We start from the raw sequence: 23,324 nt of genomic DNA, 5'->3' as shown, positions 1-23,324 counted from the left end.
ATTTATCTGATTGGAGGAAGAAACGGAGACCCACTCCAGTATTCTTGCCTGGGAAATCCCATGGACAGAAGAGCCTGGCAACAACAGTCCGTGGGGTCACAAAAGAATTGGACACAATTTACTGACTAAATAGCAATAATCTTATTTGATACATGGACGTTCAGAGATAATACAGAAATACTATCTCCATTTTATAAACGAAAAAGATGTGCTCTGTGAACTTCAATGACTTACACAACGTCTCAAGTCGAGCTCAATAGAGCGTCCAACAGGAGCAGCTGTCCTCGTGCGCCTGTTATCGCGAGACTGGCCGTTAGCGCGAGACTGGCCGTTAGCGCGCTGCCGTTAGCCGTCCCCGCCCCCAGCGGTTAGAGTCACGGTGGTCCCCATGGCAGCAGTCTCCCAGGGTGGCAGTCTGTGGAACCTGGCCCAGTTGCCTGCCAGCGCCGACACCGGGCAGGGCAGGGGCCCTTTGTTTGGCTTGTAAAAACTGCGAAACAGAGGCGCCCTCAGTGACAGCCGGCGAGCAGCCCCAAGCTGGAGTGGCGGCCTGTGGGCTACTGTGAGGAGCGTCGATGGTGGAGGTGACCTCCTGCCTGGCCTCGCACCAGCTGCCCCGCAGGTGTGAAAGCAGCCTGTTCTGACATCTGAGGCAGGCTCCGTGAGTCCCTTCTCTGGTTGTTAAACTTTAAGAGTATTATACTTTTAGATAAAATTTTGTGGAACAGATAATAGCATTTGTTGCTTTGGAGGTTTACAGGAACATCGTGACCTGACCCACATGGTCAGCTGCAAGAACAAGAAGTATGCAACAATTAACCACGTCCCTCCATCACCTTGCCTTTAAAAGGACTTAGCTGAAAGGCTTCTGGGAGTTTGGGGGTTGTTGTTGTTTTTTTTTTTAACCGCGTGAACCACCCCTCTTCTGCAATAAACTTCTGTCTCCTTCAAACTCTGATGTTTTGGTCCCATTTGGCCTCACTGTGCCCTGGGCACAGGGACTTGAGGTGAGTAACAGTTATTCTTCAAGGATCAGAGTATCCTTATAATATATCTAAGCATTTCCCAATGAGATTATGAGCTCAGAATTCGGCATTTGTATTCAAGGTTTTATGGTCTACATTTGGATTTCAGCTCTTATGATTTATGTGCTGCAAGCAGATGGCATCCAACATTTTTTAAATCTATGAAATGGGGATAATAGAAATCAAGGCTGATACCAGGCAGATAAATTGTATACTAAAATACCTTATTTAGTAGTAACCTCTCAATAAATGTTAGCTGTTAGTTCTTTTTGAGTTTTAATTTTTGAGACAGAATAGGTTTATAGGACAATAAAAATACACAACCCTAGGGAGTACCATTTATGTTGTATTTTATGATAATATATTCCCTAGCACAATACAATAAAATCTGGATGTTGCCCCTAGAGCTGTACAATGTAGTAACCTTAATGAATTTTTTAAAAAAACAATTGAATAGCTTTTATCTTGAGGAAAGTGGTATCTCACCACACACTCAGCATTGAAGATAAGCTCCTATTTCACATGTATTCCCTTGGATCCAGCTAAAGCTGTAATATAAATTTCTGCTGAAATTGACCTAAATAAATAAATAATCACTTTCATCCTCTTAAATTTTGCTTTTAAAAGGCAAGGATAATTATTCATAGTCTCTGGCATGAAATTGATTGGCTCTAAAAAGATGAAGACTAGAGTTAACCCTTGGCATTTGTAGCTGTGATATTTTAAAAGACCAGATTTTCCTAAGTAAGTTTCTTGAGATTTAAAAGTCAAAAGTTTATTTAAAAATTTTTTTTGAAGTAACACTGGTTTGTGATGTTATATGTTTCATGTGTTAAACATTATATTCAACTTCTGTCCTGCTGCCGCTAAGTCGCTTCAGTCGTGTCCGACTCTGTGCGACCCCATAGACGGAAGCCCACCAGGCTCCCTTGCCCCTGGGATTCTCCAGGCAAGAACACCAGAGTGGGTTGCCATTTCCTTCTCCAATGCATGAAAGTGAAAAGTGAAAAGGAAGTCTCTCAGTCGTGTCCGACTCTTAGCGACCCCATGGACTACAGCCTACCAGGCTCCTCCATCCATGGGATTTTCCAGGCAAGAGTACTGGAGTGGGGTGCCATTGCCTTCTCCGAGCTTCTGTCCACACTATAGCAAAAGTTTAGTTCCATCTGTCATCATACAATTGATTTCAGTTACCCTTTCTGCTCTCTCTCAACCCCTTCCTTCTGGTAACCACTATTCTGTTCACTATATCTATTTATTTTCTTTTTGTTTATTTATTTGGTTTTTGTTTGTTTGTTTGTTTGTTTTTTAGTAAAATAATAGAATATCTGTCTTTGTCTGACTTATTTCATATAGCCTAATACCCTCAAGGTTCATCCATGTTTTTGTAAATGGCAAAATTTTCTGTTTTTTAAGGCTGAGTTGTATACCATTGTGTGTGTGTGTGTTTATCTCATCTTTACTTCTCATCCACTGATGGACATTTAGGTTGTTTTCATACCTTATAAATAATGCTGTAATGAATATATGAACATAAGTAGTGTTAGTTGCTCAGTTGAGTCCGACTCTGCAACCCCATGTAGCCTGTCAGGCTCCTCTGTCCATAGAATTCTCCAGGCCAGAATACCGGGGTTGCCATTTCATTCTCCCGGGATCTTCCCAAACCAGCCATTGAACCCGGGTCTCCTGCGTTGAAGGCAGACTCAGGGGATATATTTTTTCAAACTGATACTTTCTTATTCTTCAGATAAGTACACAGAAGTGGAATAGCTGGTTCATACAGTAATTCTATTCTTAATTGTTTCGAGGAATCTTCATAATGTTTTCCACAGTGGCTGTACAAACTTGCATTCCCACCAGCAGTTGTAGAGTTTACTTTTTTTCTCCCCATCTTCTTCAAGGTTCTTTTTTTGGCCAAGTCACATTATTTGCAGCATCTCAGTTCCCTAACCTGCAATTGAACCCATGTCCAGTACTTTTTATTTCTTGCCTTTTTGATAAAAGCCATTCTAACAGATATGAGGTGATATCTCATTGTGGTTTTGATTTTCATTTCCCTAATAATTATTACTTTGACAACAAAGGTTCGTCTAGTCAAGGCTATGGTTTTTTCTGTGGTCATGTATGGATGTGAGAGTTGGACTGTGAAGAAGGCTGAGTGCCGAAGAATTGATGCTTTTGAACTGTGGTGTTGGAGAAGACTCTTGAGAGTCCCTTGGACTGCAAGGAGATCCAACCAGTCCATTCTGAAGGAGATCAGCCCTGGGATTTCTGTGGAAGGAATGATGCTAAAGCTGAAACTCCAGTACTTTGGCCACCTCATGCGAAGAGTTGACTCATTGGAAAAGACTCTGATGCTGGGAGGGATTGGGGGCAGGAGGAGAAGGGGACGACAGAGGATGAGATAGCTGGATGGCATCATTGACTCGATGGACGTGAGTCTGAGTGAACTCCGGGAGTTGGTGATGGACAGGGAGGCCTGGCGTGCTGCGATTCATGGGGTCGCAAAGAGTTGGACACGACTGAGCGACTGAACTGAACTGAATAATTACTGATGTTGAACATTTTTTCATCTGCCTGTTGACCACCTTTGAAAAAATGTCTATCCAACTCCTCGGTCCATTTTTAAATTAGATTCTGTGTTTTTTGTTTTATTTTTGCTGTTGTTGAATTGTATGCTGCTGCTGCTAAGTCGCTTCAGTCATGTCCAACTCTGTGCGACCCCATAGACGGCAGCCAAGAAGGCTCCTCTGTCCCGGGGATTCTCCAGGCAAGAATACTGGAGTGGGTTGCCATTTCCTTCTCCAATGCATGCATGAATGCTAAGTCGCTTCAGTTGTGTCCGACTCTGTGCAACCCTATGGACAACAGCCCACCAGGCTCCTCTCTCCACGGGATTCTCTAGGCAAGAATAGTGGAGTGGGTTGCCATTTCCTTCTCCTGAGTTGTATGAATTTTGTATAATTGGGATATTAACCCCTTATCAAATATATGATTTGCAAGTATCTTCTTCCATTCAGTAGATTGTCATTTCATTTTACTTTTTTTAATTGTGAAGATTTTTAGCTTGAGATAGTCTCATTTTTTATTTCTGCTTTTACTTCCTTTATCTGAGGAGACACATTCAGAAATATATTGCTGAGACTCATGTCAGAGAACAAAGAGGAATAGCGAAAAGTATATCTAATCTACTTTCTCAGGAGTAGAAATGTATACTTTTATTAGTGTGTTGACTATGATTCTTCTATATTTTTGGCCATCTAAAATGTCCACTGTTTTCACAAAAGAATTTCTTCTAAGATTCCCACATAGAGTAGAGTGATTAGTGCTGGACCATGAAACAGATGCAGGATTAGAAGTGTATCAGAGCTCTAAGTTCTGCTCTGCCAACTTAGGGAAGCCAGAATGGGATACACATGTAATATTTTACATATGTAATATTTCTGCTGCATTTTGAAATATGATGGTTACCTAGAGTAAAAGCCCTTGTGCTTGTGCTGAGAACTGAAGTAACCATATACAGTACTTTCCAAGGAATGCCATTTTTACCTGAAGGCACACTTGAGAAATTAACTATGATTATTCAGAATTAGGCAGTTTGGTAGACAATGTATTCAAAGTAAGTATGTCACTTAGCACAACTGATAATATTTTTTGCCAATGAGAAAATTTTAGCTTTCAAGCAAAAATTAGAATTTTGGAATGTTTTATTCCATCACTATAATTTTGCCAGATTCTCAGTATTTAAAGACATTCCTCATGAGATTGTTGGTGATATTAATAAATTTGACATTTAGTATTGTACAATGAGAAATGTCAGCATTTGAAAGATCTACATATTGCAGTGAACCTGTATTTTGCAAATGATCCATATGTGATATTACAAACTAATTATGATAAAAATCATTCATAATGTAAGATAGATCAACAAATTTTAATATAACAAATACAAAAAGCTTATTGATCTGCTTTCAGCTTTGACAGTACAACTAAACATTTAAGAAATTATACTAGTTAAGTTTTGGTAGAGAAAGATAAAGAAGATCCAGAATTATCAAAAAATATTTTTAAAAAACTGTTCCTATTCCAATTTTATATGTGTGAAGATGGATTTTCTTCAAGGTCTTCAATTAAACATCTTGTCATAATATGTTGAGTGTGGAAGCAGACATAGAATCCAGATGTCTTTTTTTTTTTGCAAATATATAAATCAGTGTCATGCCACTCACTACTTTTTTGAAAATAAAATTATGTTATTTATATTAGCATGGAATGACTAATATTATTATATAAATATTTACAAATCTTATGTTTTCGTTTTAAAAATGGAAAGTAGCTATCAACATAACCCACATAAAAAAAAAAGCTTTTTGGCATTCTCCATACATTATAAGATGTGTAAGTAGATACTGAAACCAAAATACAGGATTTTAGATCAATCGTTGTATAAGATTATAAAGCAGTCGTACAAATACATGAGGCATAGCCAAATTGTATTTGGTTCCTCAAGTCTCCCAACTCATAATTTTTAAGTGAACAAATGCATAAAATAGAATTCTAATTTTTCTTTGCAGTGTTTTTATTGTTAATGAGTGGTGGCATTTTCCCCAAGATTTGTCCCAAGGAAGTGAAATCTCCACAGACCAAATGCCTGACTTTACATTTAGAAAAGATACATTGTTAACTTTCTCCTTAAAGATCTTCTAGGCCCTTAAGTTGAAATATTTATTGGAAAAAAAATATTATCCTGTGGAAAATGGCTATTTGCCATTTTTTACCTTCCAAAGGTAAAAAACCTAAATGAGAACTATTATTAGTAAATACATATCATTAAACTAGTAACCTATGCCTAATTATAAGGGACGTTGGGATGACTAATGAGATTGCAAAGAAGACAGATGGGGGGGGAAAAAGAAACATGTCTTACATACACAGTTGGAGGTACGGATGTGTACATCCTTACAATAGCCTCGATATGTAGTTATTAAATACATTTTTAAATGAGGGAGAAGATGCTCATAATGTTAGAATTGATGCTCAAGTATATTGCTACATGCCTTCAAAATTAGTATTTCAATCCCTTTTAAATGGCCCTGTCCAAGTATGAGATATTTTTCCTCTCTGAACTTCCCAGATGGTGTTAGTGGTAAAGAACTCACCTAACAATGCAGGAGACAGTAAGAGACTGTATTAGATCCCTGGGTCGGGGAGATCCCCTGGAGAAAGAAATGGCAACTCAGTCCAGTATTCTTGCCTGGAGTATCCCATGAACAGAGGTGCCTGGCAGGCTGCAGTCCATGGGGTCGCAAAGAGTTGGACACAACTGAAGTGACTTAGTACTTTCTCTAATGTAGCACTCCATATTATTTCAGGCTTTTTAAAAAGGTAACATTACCTTCTAATAAAAGAATCCCAATTCAAAGCAAATTCACTCAGACAATAATATCCAGGATACTTATTTAAATTTCTTACATATAATAGAAAGGATCCTATTTGCACTGAGAGTTTGAAGTAAAGAGAAAAAAGAATATTCTTCGGGTCAAATTAGTTGAATCAGCTCATTCAACTAAAAGGAGACAGGATGTCTCCTAAACTCATTGGAATAACTACTTCACTGAAGATGGTGCTTCAGCTTAATTTGTGAATATTAAATATTGCAATAGTGTTGCAAGGATTAAGTGATATAGCATGTGGGAAATGAGAAGTCTGGCACACAGAGGATTTTATTATTATGATCAGGATCATTGCCTGATCAGAATATCAACAAAGTTGGATTTTATTGTTATTATTATGATCAGGATCATCGCCTGTTCAGAATATCAACAAGGTTGGCAAGGTGATAATTCTGGGGTGTTAAGTAATCCAGGCAAAGAAAGATTTTCCTGGTCTGCATGAACTCTTTCTCAAAACCTTCCACCTCATTCTAAGTCAGAGTACACCAGTCTACACCAACCTATTTAGTTTTTTTATTTTCTCAGCACTGGTAAAGAAGATGGATAAGGAAGAGCTTGAGCCTTGCCATCACTAGAATGGCTCATCGCACTTAACAAATCTCCTTGGCATTCTGGTTTACACAGTAGTTCTCAGTTTAATTTATATTTTGAGTTTGTGTGACCATTTCTGGATATACTAAGAAAGTCCATTTCTCAGGCAGGGAGACTGGAAACTAGAACATCCTTTGAGACATCATTGTGACCTGTCACTGACCTTTTTCTTCTGGTATGAACAGTTACCTTAAGACTTTATTCAAAATTTCAAAATTCCCATTATCTTTCATGAAATCTCAGAACTGACTTACCATTTCCTAGACTGGCTTCCCTGGCAGCACAGTGGTAAAGAATCCACCTGTAATGCAGGAGGCCGCTTGCAACACAGGAGACTCAGGTTCGATCCCTGGCTCAGGAAGATCCTCTAGAGAAGGAAATGGCAACCCACTCCAGTATTCTTGCTTGGGAAATCCCATGGACAAAGGAGCCTGGTGGGGTACAGTCCCTGGGGTCACAAGAGTTGGACATGACAGAGAAACTAAACTACCACCAGACTGTTCCTCAAAAAATTCTGGCAAATGAAAAGGTAAAATACTTTCCAGGTAGTCACAATAAAATAGAAAGGGTAGATACACTACATGAAAAAAAGATGCCAGAGAATCATAAAAGAAGGGATTTTTTTAGAAGAGCTGCTACATAAACTAGATGTTTTAGTGTTGTACAGCTTAAGAGGACAAAACAAGGACCAATTATTAGAAGTCAATGGGAGAAGTTCCATAATTCTCAATCTGATGCTTACCTTTCTGCCTCCTAAAATAGTCACCAAGTGTTTATGATACTCTGTACTCTAGAGTCTACAAGAGTTTCTATACTCCAACCAACTCATATTTGTCTTCTTCATCCTACCTTGGATAAAGTCCTCACCATTAATCATCCTCCCACAGCTTGTTGATTAGTATATTCTACACCTTCTATTGTTTTTGTTCAGTTGTTAAGTCATTTCCAATGCTTTGCTACCCCATGGACTGCAGCACGTTAGGCTTCTCTGTCCTTCACTATCTCTGAGTTTGCTCAAACTCATGTCCATTGAGTTAGTGATGCCATTCAAGCATTTCATCCTCTGTCACCCCCTTTCTCCTCTTGCCCTCAGTCTTTCCCAACATCAGAGTCTTTTCCAGTGAGTCAACTTTTCGCATTAGGTGGCCAGAGTATTGGAGCTTCAGCTTCAGCATCAGTCCTTCCAATGAATATTCAAGGTTGATTTCCTTTAGGATTGACCGGTTTGATCTCCTCGCTGTCCAAGGGACTCTCAAGAGTCTTCTCCAACACCACAGTTCAAAAGTATCAATTCTTAAGTGCTCAGCCTTCTTTATGGTCCAAATGTCACATCCATACATGACTACTGGAAAAACCATAGCTTTGACTATATGGACCTTTGCCAGCAAAGTGATATCTCTGCTTTTTCATACACTGTCTTGGTTTGCCATAGCTTTTCTTCCAAGGAGCAAGCATCTTTTAATTTCATGGCTGCAGTCACAATCTACAGTGATTTGGGGGCCCAAGAAAATGAATCTGATACTGTTTCCATATTTTCCCCATCAATTTGCCATGAAGTGATAGGACTGGATGCCATGATCTTAGTTTTTTGAATGCTGAGTTTTAAGCCAGCTTTTTCACTCTCTTTCACATTCATCTAGAGGCTCTTTAGTTTTCATCACTTTTTGCCAGTTTAATGGTATCATTTGCATGCCTGAGGTTGTTGATATTTCTTCCAGCAATCTTGATTCCAACTTGTGCTTCACTCAGCCCAGCATTTTGCATGATGTTCTCTGTATATAAGTTAAATAAGCAGGGTGACAATATACAGCCTTGATGTACTCCTTTCCTAATTTTGAACCAGTCCCATATTCTATGTCCAGTTCTAACTGTTGCTTCTTGTCCTGCATACAGGTTTCTCAGGAGACAGGTAATGTGGTCTGGTATTCCCATCTCATTAAGAAGATTCCATAGATTTTGTGATGCAGTCAAGGGCTTTAGCATAGTCAATGAAGCAGAAGTAGATTTTTTTTTGGAATTCCCTTGCTTTTCCTCTGATCTGCCTTCTATATGTCTTTGCTATTTCTCAGCTTTATCAACTTTATCAACTGCATAGCTCAGTTGATAAAGAATCCATCTGCAATGAAGGAGACCCCAGTTCGATTCCAGGTTTGGGAAGATCCGCTGGAGAAGGGATAAGCTACCCACTCTAGTATCCTTGGGCTTCTGTTATGGCTCAGCTGGTAAAGAATCCACCTGCAACGTGGGCAATCTGGCTTCAGTCCCTGGGTTAGGAAGATCCCCTGGAGAAGGGAAAGGCTACCCACTCCGGTATTCTGGCCTGGAGAATTCCATGAACTGTATAGTCCATGGTTTTGCAAATAGTTGGACATGACTGAGTTAATTTCACTTTCACTATAAACACTATTCTAGCCATATATATTTTATCCTTTTGTTTTATCTACACTTATGTTTTCATACTTCTATTTCACTGCATAAGTTGTTTCCTCTACTAGAAATGCTTTTCCTTCCCTTCTTTTCTTGGTGAGAAATTACTGATATTTCAACTGTCAGTTCCAGTTTCACCAGCTTGGGAGATAGTTCTGGTTTAGCTCTGGGTTCCTATCTCATTTTATATTGACCATCATATTGTGTTTTCCTTGTGGATTTGTGTGATGTTTTCTCACTAGACGGTGAGCTTCTCAAGGTCAGAAAGTGTGTAAGAGTCATCTTTGTATGTCTTTGAACTTTCATAATTTCCCATAGTACCAGGTTCATGGAGGACTCTTGAAGTTGAATGCAATTAGATTTCATCTTAACCTAAAGAACTTCCTTTTTTTCCCCCTAATGAGATAGGTTGATCTGTATCCTTAAATGGCCACATAGACATTCTATTAGAGTGGACATGTCAGCAAAATGCGAGATGTTGAAATGAATATGTTGAGAAGAGTCTTTGAACTATAAGTCCCATGGTTCTATGTTGCAATGTGCTTGAGGCTGAAACATACCATTCAATTAGAGTTGTTCCTTGTTCCTGCACCTTCTTCTATTTTAGGTAACAGAAACTGCTTTTGCTCTTTCCTCCTTGATTCTGGGAATTCACCCTGAAAAGCAATAGCTTTTATCTCCAGAAATGCTCCTTCCCTGAGTCAATCTCAAGAAATTTTATTTTCTGTCCTTGCTCCTCCCTGTGTTTTTCTCTGTACCTCGCACATCATAATCTGTTTTCTCAGGACTCAGTCTATACTTTGCTTCTAAGCTAATTGTCAGAAAAATTAATGACTGATAACCAAGTTGTCAAAAACTAATTCCAGTTTAACATAATAATAGCTGCCATTTATTGAAGAAATCTTATATGTTCCTTACATGTATTATATTATTAAATCCTTACATGAACCCTGTAAGTTATTATTCTTATCTACATTTTCCAGATGATGACATTAAGGCCCTAAGAAGTTAAACAGCTTACTCAAGATAACAGACGTAGGAACTGGTAGAATTTAAATCAAATCCCAGTCACCTTGACTGCCTTTAACTACTTTGCTAAACTGCCAACCCATACCCATCCTCCAATATACACTCCAGTATGAATTTTGCATTAACATTATTATAAAGTGTGCAATGCAACACACCATGGGTATCAGAGATTTGCATATGGGAAGATTCTTCTCTGAATCCATAGCCCATACTCCACAGGGACCACCTAATCAGAAGGCTACCTTTTATAATGCATGCTAATTTTTCTTTGCTTTCTGGGTATCTTTCATGCAATTCATAAATCGCACATCTTCAATCTTTAGCATTTAAATCTAAGAGGAAAGCTGCAGTTCCTCCATCCCAGGACTGACTGTGGGAATCTGTTTTATGGGAAGTACATTACATACCTCTAACAAGACCCAAAAGAAAAAAGAAAAGGCAGCAATAACTGTGAGGTTCAATCAAAACCCACAGTTCCAACTCCACCTGCATTAATTGAGGGAGCAGAGAGCAGTGTTTGCCTGTGCTCCTGCTTCTCCAGTCTTGCCCTCCTGGCAGCTGTACCCACTTGAGCACTCCCTGAAGTCCAAGACACCTCTAATCCTTAGCTCCTATCCTGGTTTTGAGATGAACTCTGTCTCTCCAGTGAGCAAACTATTCTCTCGATCTTGATCTTTGTCTTTGTCCTTCCCCACTGAAAGGAACCAATGTTTCTTGGAGATATGGCTGATTCCAGGCTTTGGGCAGTGTAGGCACAAGATGAATCTAGAATATTTTTTTGCACCAGAAAAAAAAAAAAGAAAACGCTAAAAATGATAGGTCATGAAACAGAGACACAGCGTCACAAGAATCAGCTTAAAGGTCTGCTCAGTGGTGAAATCTGGAACGGTTATCGTGCAGTGGGGAATCTGGGCCACACCTAGAGCAGGTGATCAAATTAATGTCTCCCAAGTGAGACATGTTCACCATGTACCTTCAGCTGTCATACTCTCTTAGAAAGACACAAAACCACTTCTATAAAATTCTGGCTAAGTATATACTACCTGGATCCATTCTGTTAAAAATTCTATTTAAAATGTGTTGTGTGCATGCTCAGTCACGTCCAACTCTTTGCAACTCCATGGACTACAACCACCAGGCTCCTCTGTCCATGGAGTTTTCCATGCAAGAATACTGGAGTGGTTGCCACTTCCTACTCCAAGGGATCTTCCCGATCCAGGGACTGAACCCACATTTCCAAAGTAGGTTTTCTACCACTGAGTCACCTGGGAGGTCCACCCACTAAAAGTAGGAACATTTTATTTAAAATTGGGAGACTATATTTTCTAAAAATCATGAATCTCATTTAAGAAAAGGTTGTGAAGATATTTCAGATTAAAAGAAGCTCAAAGAGACAGAACAACTAAATGTCACCTGACCCTAGACTAGATCCTGTTACAGAGAAGAAAAAATGATATAAAGGATATTAGTGAATTAAAAATATTGCAATATAAACAGCAGATTAGATTAAAGCATTACACCTATATAGAATTTACTGAAGTGTTAACTGTTTTGTGTTTATATAAGAGAATGATACAGTGAAATATCCAAGGGTAAAGTATTCTTTACCCTTGCAATGTATCTATGCAGTTTATCCTCAGATGGTTCAGAATAAGAAAGGAAAAAAAAAAGATAAAATGTAAACAGTAAGTGAATCTGAGTAGAAAGTATATGTGTGAATGAGAAAGAAAAAAAACTTACAATGTAAACAGTAAGTGAATCTGAATAGAAAGCATATGTGGTTTTTTACGGATTTTATTGTTGTAATTTTTCTGTAAGCTTAACATTATTTCTTAGTAAAAGTTTAAAGAAAAGAATAAATAAATATGTCCCTTGTAAGGAAAAGCTCTTGGTGGTGGCTGAGATCAATGTTTTCTGACATCTTGCTACCAGTAAATAAGCTTCATACAATCGGTATAGACAAACTAAGTGTTGAGTTAAGTGCAATTGGAAGAGTTTTAGATAATATTTATGTTTTCATCATCAAACACACATTGAATATTTATTAATATTATGTTCTATAATGTCTTTTCTCTCCTCAACAAAGAATAGTAGATTGTGTGTATGTCGGGAGCCGCGTTAGGCATTACTGACAAAATAGAGGCACGGCCCTAAACCCCCTCCCTTTGTTCTGTAGGCACGGACTCGGAATGAAGGAGTTAGGCTTTGTGATTCTGACTTGTTTTTCCCTTTCCTTGGCTGAGTTGACTGAAGAGAATATTAAGGTGCTTATTGTTTTTGAGAGGAGCATGAGAAGGCATAAAGCCTTCTGCAGCTGTGCTCAAAGAATAATTCATAAAGTTAACCACTGACATTTGTTCAAGGACTTTTACAAAAAAGTATTCCAGGGTGAGCACATAGGCCACAGCTTGAGGCCATGGGAGGGATTGCTATCTGAAGCCCATTTGTGAGAAAAGTTTATGGCAAAGGAGTTTGCTGAATTTAGGGCCTAGGAATAATTAAAATAGTTAGAAGCTAAAGATTTAAGGATTGCTGTAATGTTAGCATATTCTACTATAGCTTATAGAAATTAGGGACTTTAGAGATATTATTAGGTAGAAGCCCTTTCTAAGAAATAGTGAGCTTAGGATACTAGGGGCAAACAGGACTTAGAAAGATAAAAATTAAACTGAGGAACGTGGTATGCAGCCCAGACATTAGCATGAGTTACAGTGTATTCACAAGGACACATGAGAAAAAGTAGATAAGAGAATCACTGAGGAAGGAACTCCTTTTGAGGGGCAACAATGATTTTTTGAGAAAAATAAATCTGGGTCCATGAGAACTAAAAATATAAAACCTCTGACCTAATGCTTTTGTAAAAGTATAAAAGAGAATCATAAACTTGAAATAAACAGGTCCAAGAAAACTGAGAGGCTGCCTCAGTTTCTCTCTCGCCGACACTGCTCACCCCTTCAGGCTGAATCCCTGGCTGCTGGAGCTGGACTCCGGCATGTGTACATAAGAATGCTTTGTAGGAAAAAAATAATTTACAAACATAACTTATTAGTATTAACAAATTATTTACAATAAGCCTGATGTCCCCTACTGATTCTGTACATTAGAAACTTATTTGAAAGCCACTGGCTCTGTTGACATGACTCAAGCAGTTTTCTTTTTTGACTTGAGATCCAGAGAAATGAGGATCCCTACCTTATTTTTAAGATCAGCCCAATTTCCCAAATAACAAAGTACATGCGTTCTCACAGTTAGAAAATATGTCTGAATAACCTGTAAAGGTCTTGATCCCTGCCTCCTGTAAATGTCATAAACTTCTGTCCATAGATCTTCAGGCACTCTTTCAAATCTAATTCCTTCAATCTATTTGTCACTTCCACTGTATAATTGTAAGGGATTTGATTTAGGTCATACCTGAATGGTCTAGTGGTTTTCCCAACTTTCTTCAGTTTAAATCTGAATTTGGCAATAAGGAGTTCATGGTCTGTGCCACAGTCAGTTCCTGGTCTTGTTTTTGCTGACTGTATAGAACTCCTCCATCTTTGGCTGTAAAGAATATAATCAATCTGATTTTGGTATTGACCATCTGGTGATGTCCATGTGTAGAGTCTTCTCTTGTGTTGTTGGAAGAGGGTGTTTGCTATGACCTGTGTATTCTCTTAGCAAAACTCTGTTAGCCTTTGCCCTGCTTCATTCTGTACTCCAAGGCCAAATTTGCCTGTTACTCCAGGTATTTCTTGACTTCCTACTTTTGCAATCTACTCCCCTATAGTGAAAAGGACATCTGTTTGGGGGTGTTAGTTCTAGAAGGTCTTGTAGGTATTCATAGAACCATTCAACTTCAGCTTCTTCAGCATTACTGGTCGGGGCATAGATTTGGATTACTGTGATATTGGATGGTTTGCCTTGGAAATGAACAGAGATCATTCTGTTGTTTTTGAGATTGCATCCAAGTACTGCATTTCAGACTGGACATGGAACAACAAACTTGTTCCAAATAGGAGAAGGAGTACATCAAGGCTGTATATTGTCACCCTGCTTATTTAACTTATATGCAGAGTACATCATAAGAAACGCTGGGCTAGATGAAGCACAAGCTGAAATCAAGATTGCCTGGAGAAATATCAATAACCTCAGATATGCAGATGACAATACCCATATGGCATAAAGTGAAGAAGAACTAAAGAGCCTCTTGATGAAAGTGAAAGAGGAGAGTGAAGAAGTTGGCTTAAAGCTCAACATTCAGAAAACTAAGATCATGGCATTTGGTCCCATCACTTCTTGGAAAATAGATGGGGAAACAGTGGAAACAGTATCAGACTTTATTTTGGGGGGCTCCAAAATCACTGAAGATGGTGACTGCAGCCATGAAGTTAAAAGATGCTTACTCATTGGAAGAAAAGTTATGACCAATCTAGACAGCATATTAAAAAGCAGAGACATTACTTTGCCAACAAAGGTCCGTCTAGTCAAGGCTATGGTTTTTCTAGTAGTCATGTATGGATGTGAGAGTTGGACTATAAAGAAAGCTGAGCACCAAAGAATTGATGCTTTTGAACTGTTGTGTTGGAGTAGACTCTTGAGAGTCCTTTGGACTGCAAGGAGATCCAACCAGTCCATCCTAAAGGAGATAAGTCCTGAGTGTTCATTGGAAAGTTTGATGTTGAAGCTGAAACTCCAGTACTTTGGCCACCTCATGCGAAGAGTTGACTCATTGGGAAAGACCCTGATGCTGGGAAAGATTGAGAGCAGGAGGAGAAGGGGACAATGGAGGGTGAGATGGTTGGGTGGCATCACCCAGTCAATGGACGTGAGTTTGTGTTGGATCCGGGAGTTGGTGACGGACAGGGAGGCCTGGCATGCTGCAGTTCATGGGGTCTCAAAGAGTTGGACACGACTGAGCGACTGAACTGAACTGAACTGCATTTCAGAATCTTTTGTTGACTATGATGGCTACTCCATTTCTTCTAAGGGATTCTTGCCCAAAGTAGTAGATATAATGGCCATCTGAGTTAAATTTACCCATTCCAGTCCATTTTAGTTCGCTGGTTCCAAATAGGGAAAGGAGTACATCAAAGCTGTATATTGTCACCCTGCTTATTTTACATATATGCAAAGTACATCATGAGAAACGTTGGGCTGGATGAAGCACAAGCTGAAATCAAGATTGCCAAGAGAAATATCAATAACCTCAGATATGCAGACGATACCACCCTTATGGTAGAAAGTGAAGAACTAAAGAGCCTCTTGATGAAAGTGAAAGAAGAGAGTGAAAATGTTGGCTTAAAGCTCAACATTCAGAAAACGAAAATCATGGCATTCGTCCCATCACTTCTTGGCAAATAGATGGGGAAACAGCGACAGACTTTATTTTTCTGGGCTCCAAAGTCACTGCAGATGGTGACTGCGGCCATGAAATTAAAAGATGCTTACTCCTTGGAAGACAAGTTATGACCAACCTAGACAGCATATTAAAAAGCAGAGACATTACTTTGCCAAGAAAGGTCTGTCTTGTCAAGGCTATGGTTTTTCTAGTAGTCATGTATGGATGTGAGAGTTGGACTATAAGAAAGCTGAGCGCCAAAGAATTGATGCTTTTGAACTGTGGTATTGGAGAAGACTTTTGAGAGTCCCTTGGACTGCAAGGAGATCCAACTAGTCCATCCTAAATGAAATCAATACTGAATATTCCTTGTAAGGACTGATGCTGAAGCTGAAATTCCAATACTTTGGCCACCTGATGCAAAGAACTGACTCATTTGAAAAGACCCTGATGCTGGGAAAGATTGAAGGCAGGAGGAGAAGGGGACGACAGAGGATGAGATGGCTGGATTCATCACCATCACTGACTCAATGGACATGAGTCTGAGTAAACTCTGGGTGTTGGTGATGGACAGGGAGGCCTGGTGTGCTGCAGTCCATGGGGTCACAGAGAGTCGAACACAACTTAGCGACTGAACTGACTGAGCCTGCAATGGACTATAATTCCCTTAAGAATCAAGCCCTGCTTTATGTCTTTAAGTCAACATCTGGAATCTAGCTATTAACCCCTACAAACTCCAACAGTGTGCCCAGTCCTCCCATGCAGTGACTGCAAACTTGTCTGTGTGCCTTTCTCTTAGCTTGTAGGTTCAGACTCTTGTGCACCATACAGTGCCTTCTCGTGTTATATTATTGTAGGACCAGCTTGATATTCGGCCTTCGAGAAATGTTCAACTCACTCAGGGTCATCAGAGTGCAATAGAAAGGACTCTGGGATTTTGGCATTTGGCAAATCTAGGAACATATTTAGCTCTGCTGCTGCTGCTGCTGCTAAGTCGCTTCAGTCGTGTCCGACTCTGTGCGACCCCAGAGACGGCAGCCCACCAGGCTCCCCCGTCCCTGGGATTCTCCAGGCAAGAACACTGGAGTGGGTTGCCATTTCCTTCTCCAATGCATGAAAGTGAAAAGTGAAAGTGAAGTCGCTCAGTCGTGTCTGACTCCTAGCGACCCCATGGACGGCAGCCTACCAGGCTCCTCCGTCCACGGGATTTTCCAGGCAAGAGTACTGGAGTGGGGTGCCATTGCCTTCTCCGATATTTAGCTCTGCCATTTAGCAAATGGATGGTAGCCAAAGTACTTAATATCTCTGATCTTGTTTCCTCTCTTTAAATTGGAAATAACAATGCTACTTCCTCAGAGGATGGTTGTAAGAATTGAGACAGTGCTACACAGAATCTTTGGTATGGTGACTTGCACATGGTGATTATTGGAAAACATTAATTACTAACACTATTTAAGGAAAATAAACAAAATTTTTATTTTAATAGCTGCACCATGTTCTCTTTAGGGTGATACTCTCCTTATTTAAATTCTTCTGGGAAAAAGCAAGGCTCTAAGGTGTTCGGGATTAAAAGAATACAGGAAAATGAAAGAGACAATGAAACTATCCTGCGTAGCTCATCAACAGAAGTTAGAGGACACAGCAGAAACCACAATGATGAGAATCAAGTGAAAAGTTAAGGAGGTTAAGGAGGAAATAGGAAAAGAGAAAGTTTCATCTCCACGATAAGGTGCCAGAGAGATAAAATATCTAGTGGTAAATTTTGAGTATCTGCTTTGCCACGAATTGACAGCCTTTGTCTTCCTGGAACTCAAATTAAATCTGTAACTTGAGTGAATGTTCCTGTTTTCTCTGTTTGTAGGTTTGTTTCCACAGTGAAAATTGAAGTGGCAGAGATGGGTTCTCATGACTGAGATGGCGCCGAGCAGAGAAGGATGAACAGGTACTTAAGGGACGGTGCAAGCAAGGTTGAGAGTTTTGCAGGAGAAGTAAGTAGGCCTTAGAAGAGGCTGTGAGAGGGGATCTCTGATAAAGCACAGAAAACTTGAGGGATAACAGGATGGGACCTTAACCTGACCTCTGGATTTTATCCTTATTATAGTTAAGAACATGGACTTGTCTCAAAGAAGCTTGTGTTCAGAATATTTTAAACTAGATAAAAATACTAAAAGTTAGAAAAATATGATAGGTCCCCAGTCTTATATCTATGATTCCAAAATACAACAGTTCTAACAATGTGTTGTTTTGTTTGGCACCCATATAAGTGGTGAAACCTGATTTTATTCTCCAGTAGGCTGCCTATTGTTTCTGTTTATTGCCACGATAGGTATAGTCATACAATTTGCTGAAGAGTTATTCATGTTTTGAAATATGTGTGCCACCCACGTTCTGCTAGAGTGATTGGTTTTATTTATATTATCATATTCTCAAACACTTCTGGGCCCAGGGTTTTGGATAAGAGTTTGTAAACATAAATTCAGAAAAAAAGAAAATTTAAATGAGTGAAAAAAAAAAAAGAAAAAGCGTTTACCTTCCAGGGTATTTCTAAAGCTGAAATTGGCAGCTTTATCCATGGGACCTGATTCATACTGGGTCAAACTCAGGCAAAACTGCACATCAGCCGAGGAGGGGAGCCTTGGGGTCCTGGCTTTGTCGTGGTTTCCAGGATTGCGCAGTAATGGTCCCTCAGACGTCCCGTTGCATAAAGCCTGGCGACTGTTGTACTCCTCCAGTCTGCTGCAGACGATCTGCACGGAATGCCTTTGTGTTAAATGAGTGTTGTAAAAGGGGGAAGGTAGGGAGGTTGGGATTCCTTATTCGGATTTTGGATATTTGGATGTCTAATCATCAGGAGATTCATGTCTTAAATTGTTGAAGGAAGCAGCTTTCTGACGCTTGCAGAGTAACTGTAACCCATGAAAGTTACAGTTCAGACCACAGTTCTGGTCTTGATCTACCACTTAAGAAAATAAATTCCACAGATCTCATGTAACAAATAATAATAATTACTTCATATAATTGTTGTCAAATATTAGGAAAATTAATTTGACAAACATTTGCTAAACATCCACTGTGTATCTTCACTGGGCATATGCTTGTGAAGCTAGCCATGGCCCAGAGTTTAGGTCTGTACCCTCTTCTTTTAATTCTTTCTCTCTCTGCCTCCTTCGCTATAATAACCAGTTTCATGGCTTACATGCCACTGCATGATAAGAACTTTCTAATTCCTATCTCAAGTTCAAAAGCTCTCTTCTGAGCTCTAACCCTGTATATCCATCTCTGACTTCATATTTCAGTGTTATCTCACAGGCATGTCAAATGTAGTATTAAAAAAAAAATTGTTCCTTCGTAATAGCTAATAAGGGGAAAAATCTGAAAAAAGATATATATACACATATAACTGAATCATTTTGGGGTACACCTAAAACTAGCACAACATTGTAAATCAACTATGTTGTTATTATTGTTTAGTTGCTAAGTTGTGTTCGAATCTTTGACCCCATGGACGTTAGCCTGCCAGGCTTCTCTGTCCATGGGATTTCCCACCAAAGGATACTGGAGTGGGTTGTCATTTCCTTCTCCACGGGATCTTCCTGACCCAGGGATCAAACCTGTGTCTCCTGCACTGGCAAGTGTGTCCTTTACCACTGAGCCACTTTACTATAAAAATTAAATTTAAAAAGAAGTTAAAAAATGAAAAAAACTTGAAATTAAAACAAGGTTAAAAAATTGTATTCCTCTCCCTATACTTCCAGTCACATCAACTATCCTGAAACTTAAACCAGAAGTCCATAAATCTTCATTTCATAGCCAAAGACTGTTATCATCTGTATTTTGTTCCCCTTTATTTTTCACATTGAAATCATCAGCCAAACTTGTCAATTCTACCTCCAGAATACATCTTGAATCTCTATTTGTTTACAAATTAGACCAAGTCAGACTGGCTACTTTTCTCTGTGCATCACCTGTGCTTCTCCATCCCATGCCTTTGTTTCTGCCTAAGCACATCCATTCCTTACCATTTATCTGATATTCTACTTAGTCTTCAAGGTTAAACCAATATTTTGGAAAAAAAATAAAAAGGTCAACTATGACTTAAAAAGTAATTCAAAATTGTCCAACTCTAAAATCTGAAGAAGTTTGAGATCCTTCGCCAAATCATTACAATTTCATTTATATGTGAAAGTCACTCAGTCATCTCTGGCTCTTTGTGACCCCATGGGCTGTAGCCTGCCAGGCTCCTCTGTCTGTGGAATTCTCCAGGCTAGTACTGGGGTGGTTAGCTGTTCCTTTCTCCAGGTTATCTTCCCAATCCAGGGATTGAACCCAGGTCTCCAACATTGCAGGAGGATTCTTTACTGTCTGAACCACCAGGGAAGCCCAAATATACTGGAGTGGGCAGCCTATCCCTTCTCCAGGGGATCTTCCTGACCCAGGAATCGAACTGAGGTCGCCTGCATTGCAGGTGGATTCTTTACAAGCTGAGCTACCAGGGAAGTGCTCACTTATATGCTGGCAGAAGAATAAACTATGATCAAAATATTTGACAAGTCAAAAGGAGTTCTTTCAATAAATACAAAATAAAAATTCTAAGTGATTAAAAATATCACATTATAATTTAATTAGCAGATTTTTTTCTCAGTGGTATGTAAGTTAATTCCTCAACTTAAAATCATCGATGCCTTAAATTCCATGAGGGCAATTAAACAGGTAGCAAGATAACAAACTTAAACCGAAGCATAAAGTATAGGAGAGCTCACCTTGCCATTTGTGACTATTCACAATGGCACTTAATCCATAAGAGGCCTGTGCCCACTGAGTAGATAATAGGGTTGTTTGTCAAACTCAAACTTGACTCATTTTAATCTCCCTTGATAGTCAGTAGCACATCCTTTTAAAATAATATCTCCATGAAGATAACTTTCTTTTTTTTTTTTCAATTTTGTTCTTCCCCAGAATCTAGAAGAGATGCTATAAATATTTGATGGAATAATAAAAAAAACATCGATGGAAGAATCAGTGACTCTTCAACTACCAACATGTGTTGAACACCATTTTTTCCTAGTTCTGTTATTGGTACCAACATTGGCCCTAAAAGATATTTTCAAAAATATATCATTTGTGTTAAACATGTATTGAGTCCTCACTCTCAACAGGAAAGGCATCTCTGTGTATACTTTCTAAAATTCACAAATCACCTTGTAGGTTGATATCATTTTATTCCTATTTTAATGATAAGGAAACTGAGTGTGGAAGTGTGTAAAAGGCTGGTAGTATCTAAAGCCCTGTATCATGATTAATTTATGGGCAATAGGCAAGGTACATGGAACAATACTTTAAAAGTGAGTCTTCCTGCTTAACTGTTTATATCACTGTTAAGAATAATCAAGGCAATCCTATCAGTGTCCTACTCCAGTGAGTTGGCAATCTATAAGAATGTAAAATCAAGTTATGTTGTTGTGCTCAGTCGCTTCAGTCATGTCCAACTCTGAATGTCATGGACTACAGCCCACCAGGCTCCTCTGTCCATTTCTCCAGGCAAGAATATTGGAGTGGGTTGCCATGCCCTCCTCCAGGGGATCTTCCCGACCCAGGGATCACACCTGCATCTTATGTCTCCTGCATGGGCAGGCAGGTTCTTTACCACAAATGCCATCAAGTAAAATCACCATCAAATAGAACTGAATGAGCCTTGCTCCCAAGGGATGGCTGCTACCATGTTACACAACAGACACTTGGAGAAGCTTTTAAGTTCCAGTCACAAAGATATCACTTACTAAATCAAGGGCTGTGTGTTAGAAAAAAAATTAGGTTCCAGATTCACATTCGTGTGGGCTTCAATTCTGGTTCAGCGACTTACTAGCAATGTGTCAATGAATATATTATTTAGGCTTGCTAAGTCTCAATTTCTTCAACTGTAATATGAAATAATAAATATAATGTTAATATATATCATATTTACATGTGTTTATTTTTAAAATATACTTAAACACATTATTCATATTTAAATATGCATTAAATATATATAACAGACTAGTTCAAAATTGGGAAAGGAGTACATCAAGGCTGTATATTATCATCTTGCTTATTTAACTTATATCAGAGTACATCATGTGAAATATCAATAACCTCAGATATGCAAATGATACCACCCTTATGGCAGAAAGTGAACTAAAGAGCTTCTTGATAAAGGTGAAAGAAGAGAGTGAAAAAGCTTACTTAAAACTCAACATTCAGAAAACTAAGACCATGCATCCAGTCCCATCAGTTCATGGCAAAACAGTGGAAACAGTGACAGATTTTATTTTCTTGGGCTGTAAAATCACTGCAGACGGTGACTGCAGCCATGAAGTTAAAAGACACTTGCTCCTTGGAAGAAAAGCTATGACAAACCTAGACAGCATATTGAAAAGCAGAAACATTACTTTGCTTTGGGGGATACTGAAGGACAGGGAATCCTGGTGTATGCAGTCCATGAGGCAGCAAATAGTCAGATACAACTTAGGGATGGAACAACAACAATTTTTGCATTAAATGTAATATATTGGATCCCTTTATAGTGTTAATTAACTACCCATCACAGCATGTATATAGATGGAAGCATTTTCATTTCTGTTTGAAAAATAAATCATATCCAGATATTTTTAAAAGATCTAAGAAATCCTACTGCCTAGAAGACTCCTGCAGTAGAATCAGTTAAATTAGAGAGGTTTGAATGAAACTATTTTACTTAAATTACAACTGCCAAGTGACTACATGTTCAGATGGCTAAATGTCTTAGTAACAAGGAGTAAATCTACCCCAGTTCCAGAAATAATTTGAAATAAATCTCAAATTATTGTTCTTATATTTGATATAAAAGGGGAGGCAGGGTAGGAGAAAGTATTAGCACTAGCTATCATCATGGAGATTGCAATCAGACATGGTTTCCAAACTGAGCAAATTACATAATCTCCTACTATCAAGGTTTTTCATCTGTAAATGAGGACTATAACAACTTTTTATGAAGGATCCAATAATTTTACCTATGTAAAGCACTTAGTATATAATGCCAAGTAGAGAGTGTTTAATAATGACAGCTATTATATTATTATTGCATACAAGACTATTGGGCAGGCCACCAAATTGTTAACCCTGACTCTATTACACAGGATGAATAATCATTATTATAATAGCTATCATCAATATATCATATGAGGATATATTGTGATAATAATTCCATACTTAAAATTCAAAGAATATGTCAGATACTAAACTAGTCATTTTACATTAACAGTTTTCATTGAATCCCTTCAGGATAATGCTTTAAAATATATTATTCTAATTTTCAGGGGGAAAAGGTCTCAGATAATTAAGTAACTTTTCCAGGATCTTGTAGCTAAGTGAGTTACAAAAGTCATGTTTTTATGGCTCAAAAGACTATCCCCTTCCACTTCATTAATCTGCTTTCCATTCAGCTTAGTATTTTCATTAGCACAG

The 23,324-nt window shown here is 38.7% G+C and overlaps 1 protein-coding gene and 1 long non-coding RNA gene across 4 annotated transcripts in view; one reads left to right on the top strand and one right to left on the bottom strand.

Moving 5' to 3' along the window:
* The window catches only part of TYR (tyrosinase), a 105,810-nt gene that overhangs the window by 76,865 nt on the left and 5,621 nt on the right, over positions 1 to 23,324 (bottom strand). Inside the window, exon 2 of the mRNA XM_055581575.1 lies at positions 18,376 to 18,592. Coding sequence (XP_055437550.1) covers positions 18,376 to 18,592 — 217 coding nt within the window. The remainder of the gene's footprint in view (positions 1 to 18,375; positions 18,593 to 23,324) is intronic.
* Positions 271 to 21,790, top strand: LOC129652693 (uncharacterized). 3 transcript variants are annotated; one of them, XR_008714691.1, is made up of 3 exons: positions 271 to 622; positions 17,707 to 17,787; positions 20,802 to 21,790. It is a non-coding gene; the product is annotated as an uncharacterized LOC129652693 (long non-coding RNA). The 3 variants fall into 3 exon arrangements; XR_008714692.1 differs by having other exon boundaries at positions 271 to 661; XR_008714689.1 differs by having other exon boundaries at positions 271 to 1,007.

This window comes from Bubalus kerabau, chromosome 5, assembly GCF_029407905.1.
Source record: "Bubalus kerabau isolate K-KA32 ecotype Philippines breed swamp buffalo chromosome 5, PCC_UOA_SB_1v2, whole genome shotgun sequence".
In the NCBI taxonomy this organism is placed as follows: Eukaryota; Metazoa; Chordata; class Mammalia; order Artiodactyla; family Bovidae; genus Bubalus; species Bubalus kerabau.
Note: the sequence above shows the minus strand (reverse complement) of the source record. Positions and strands in the feature narration are given on the sequence as shown.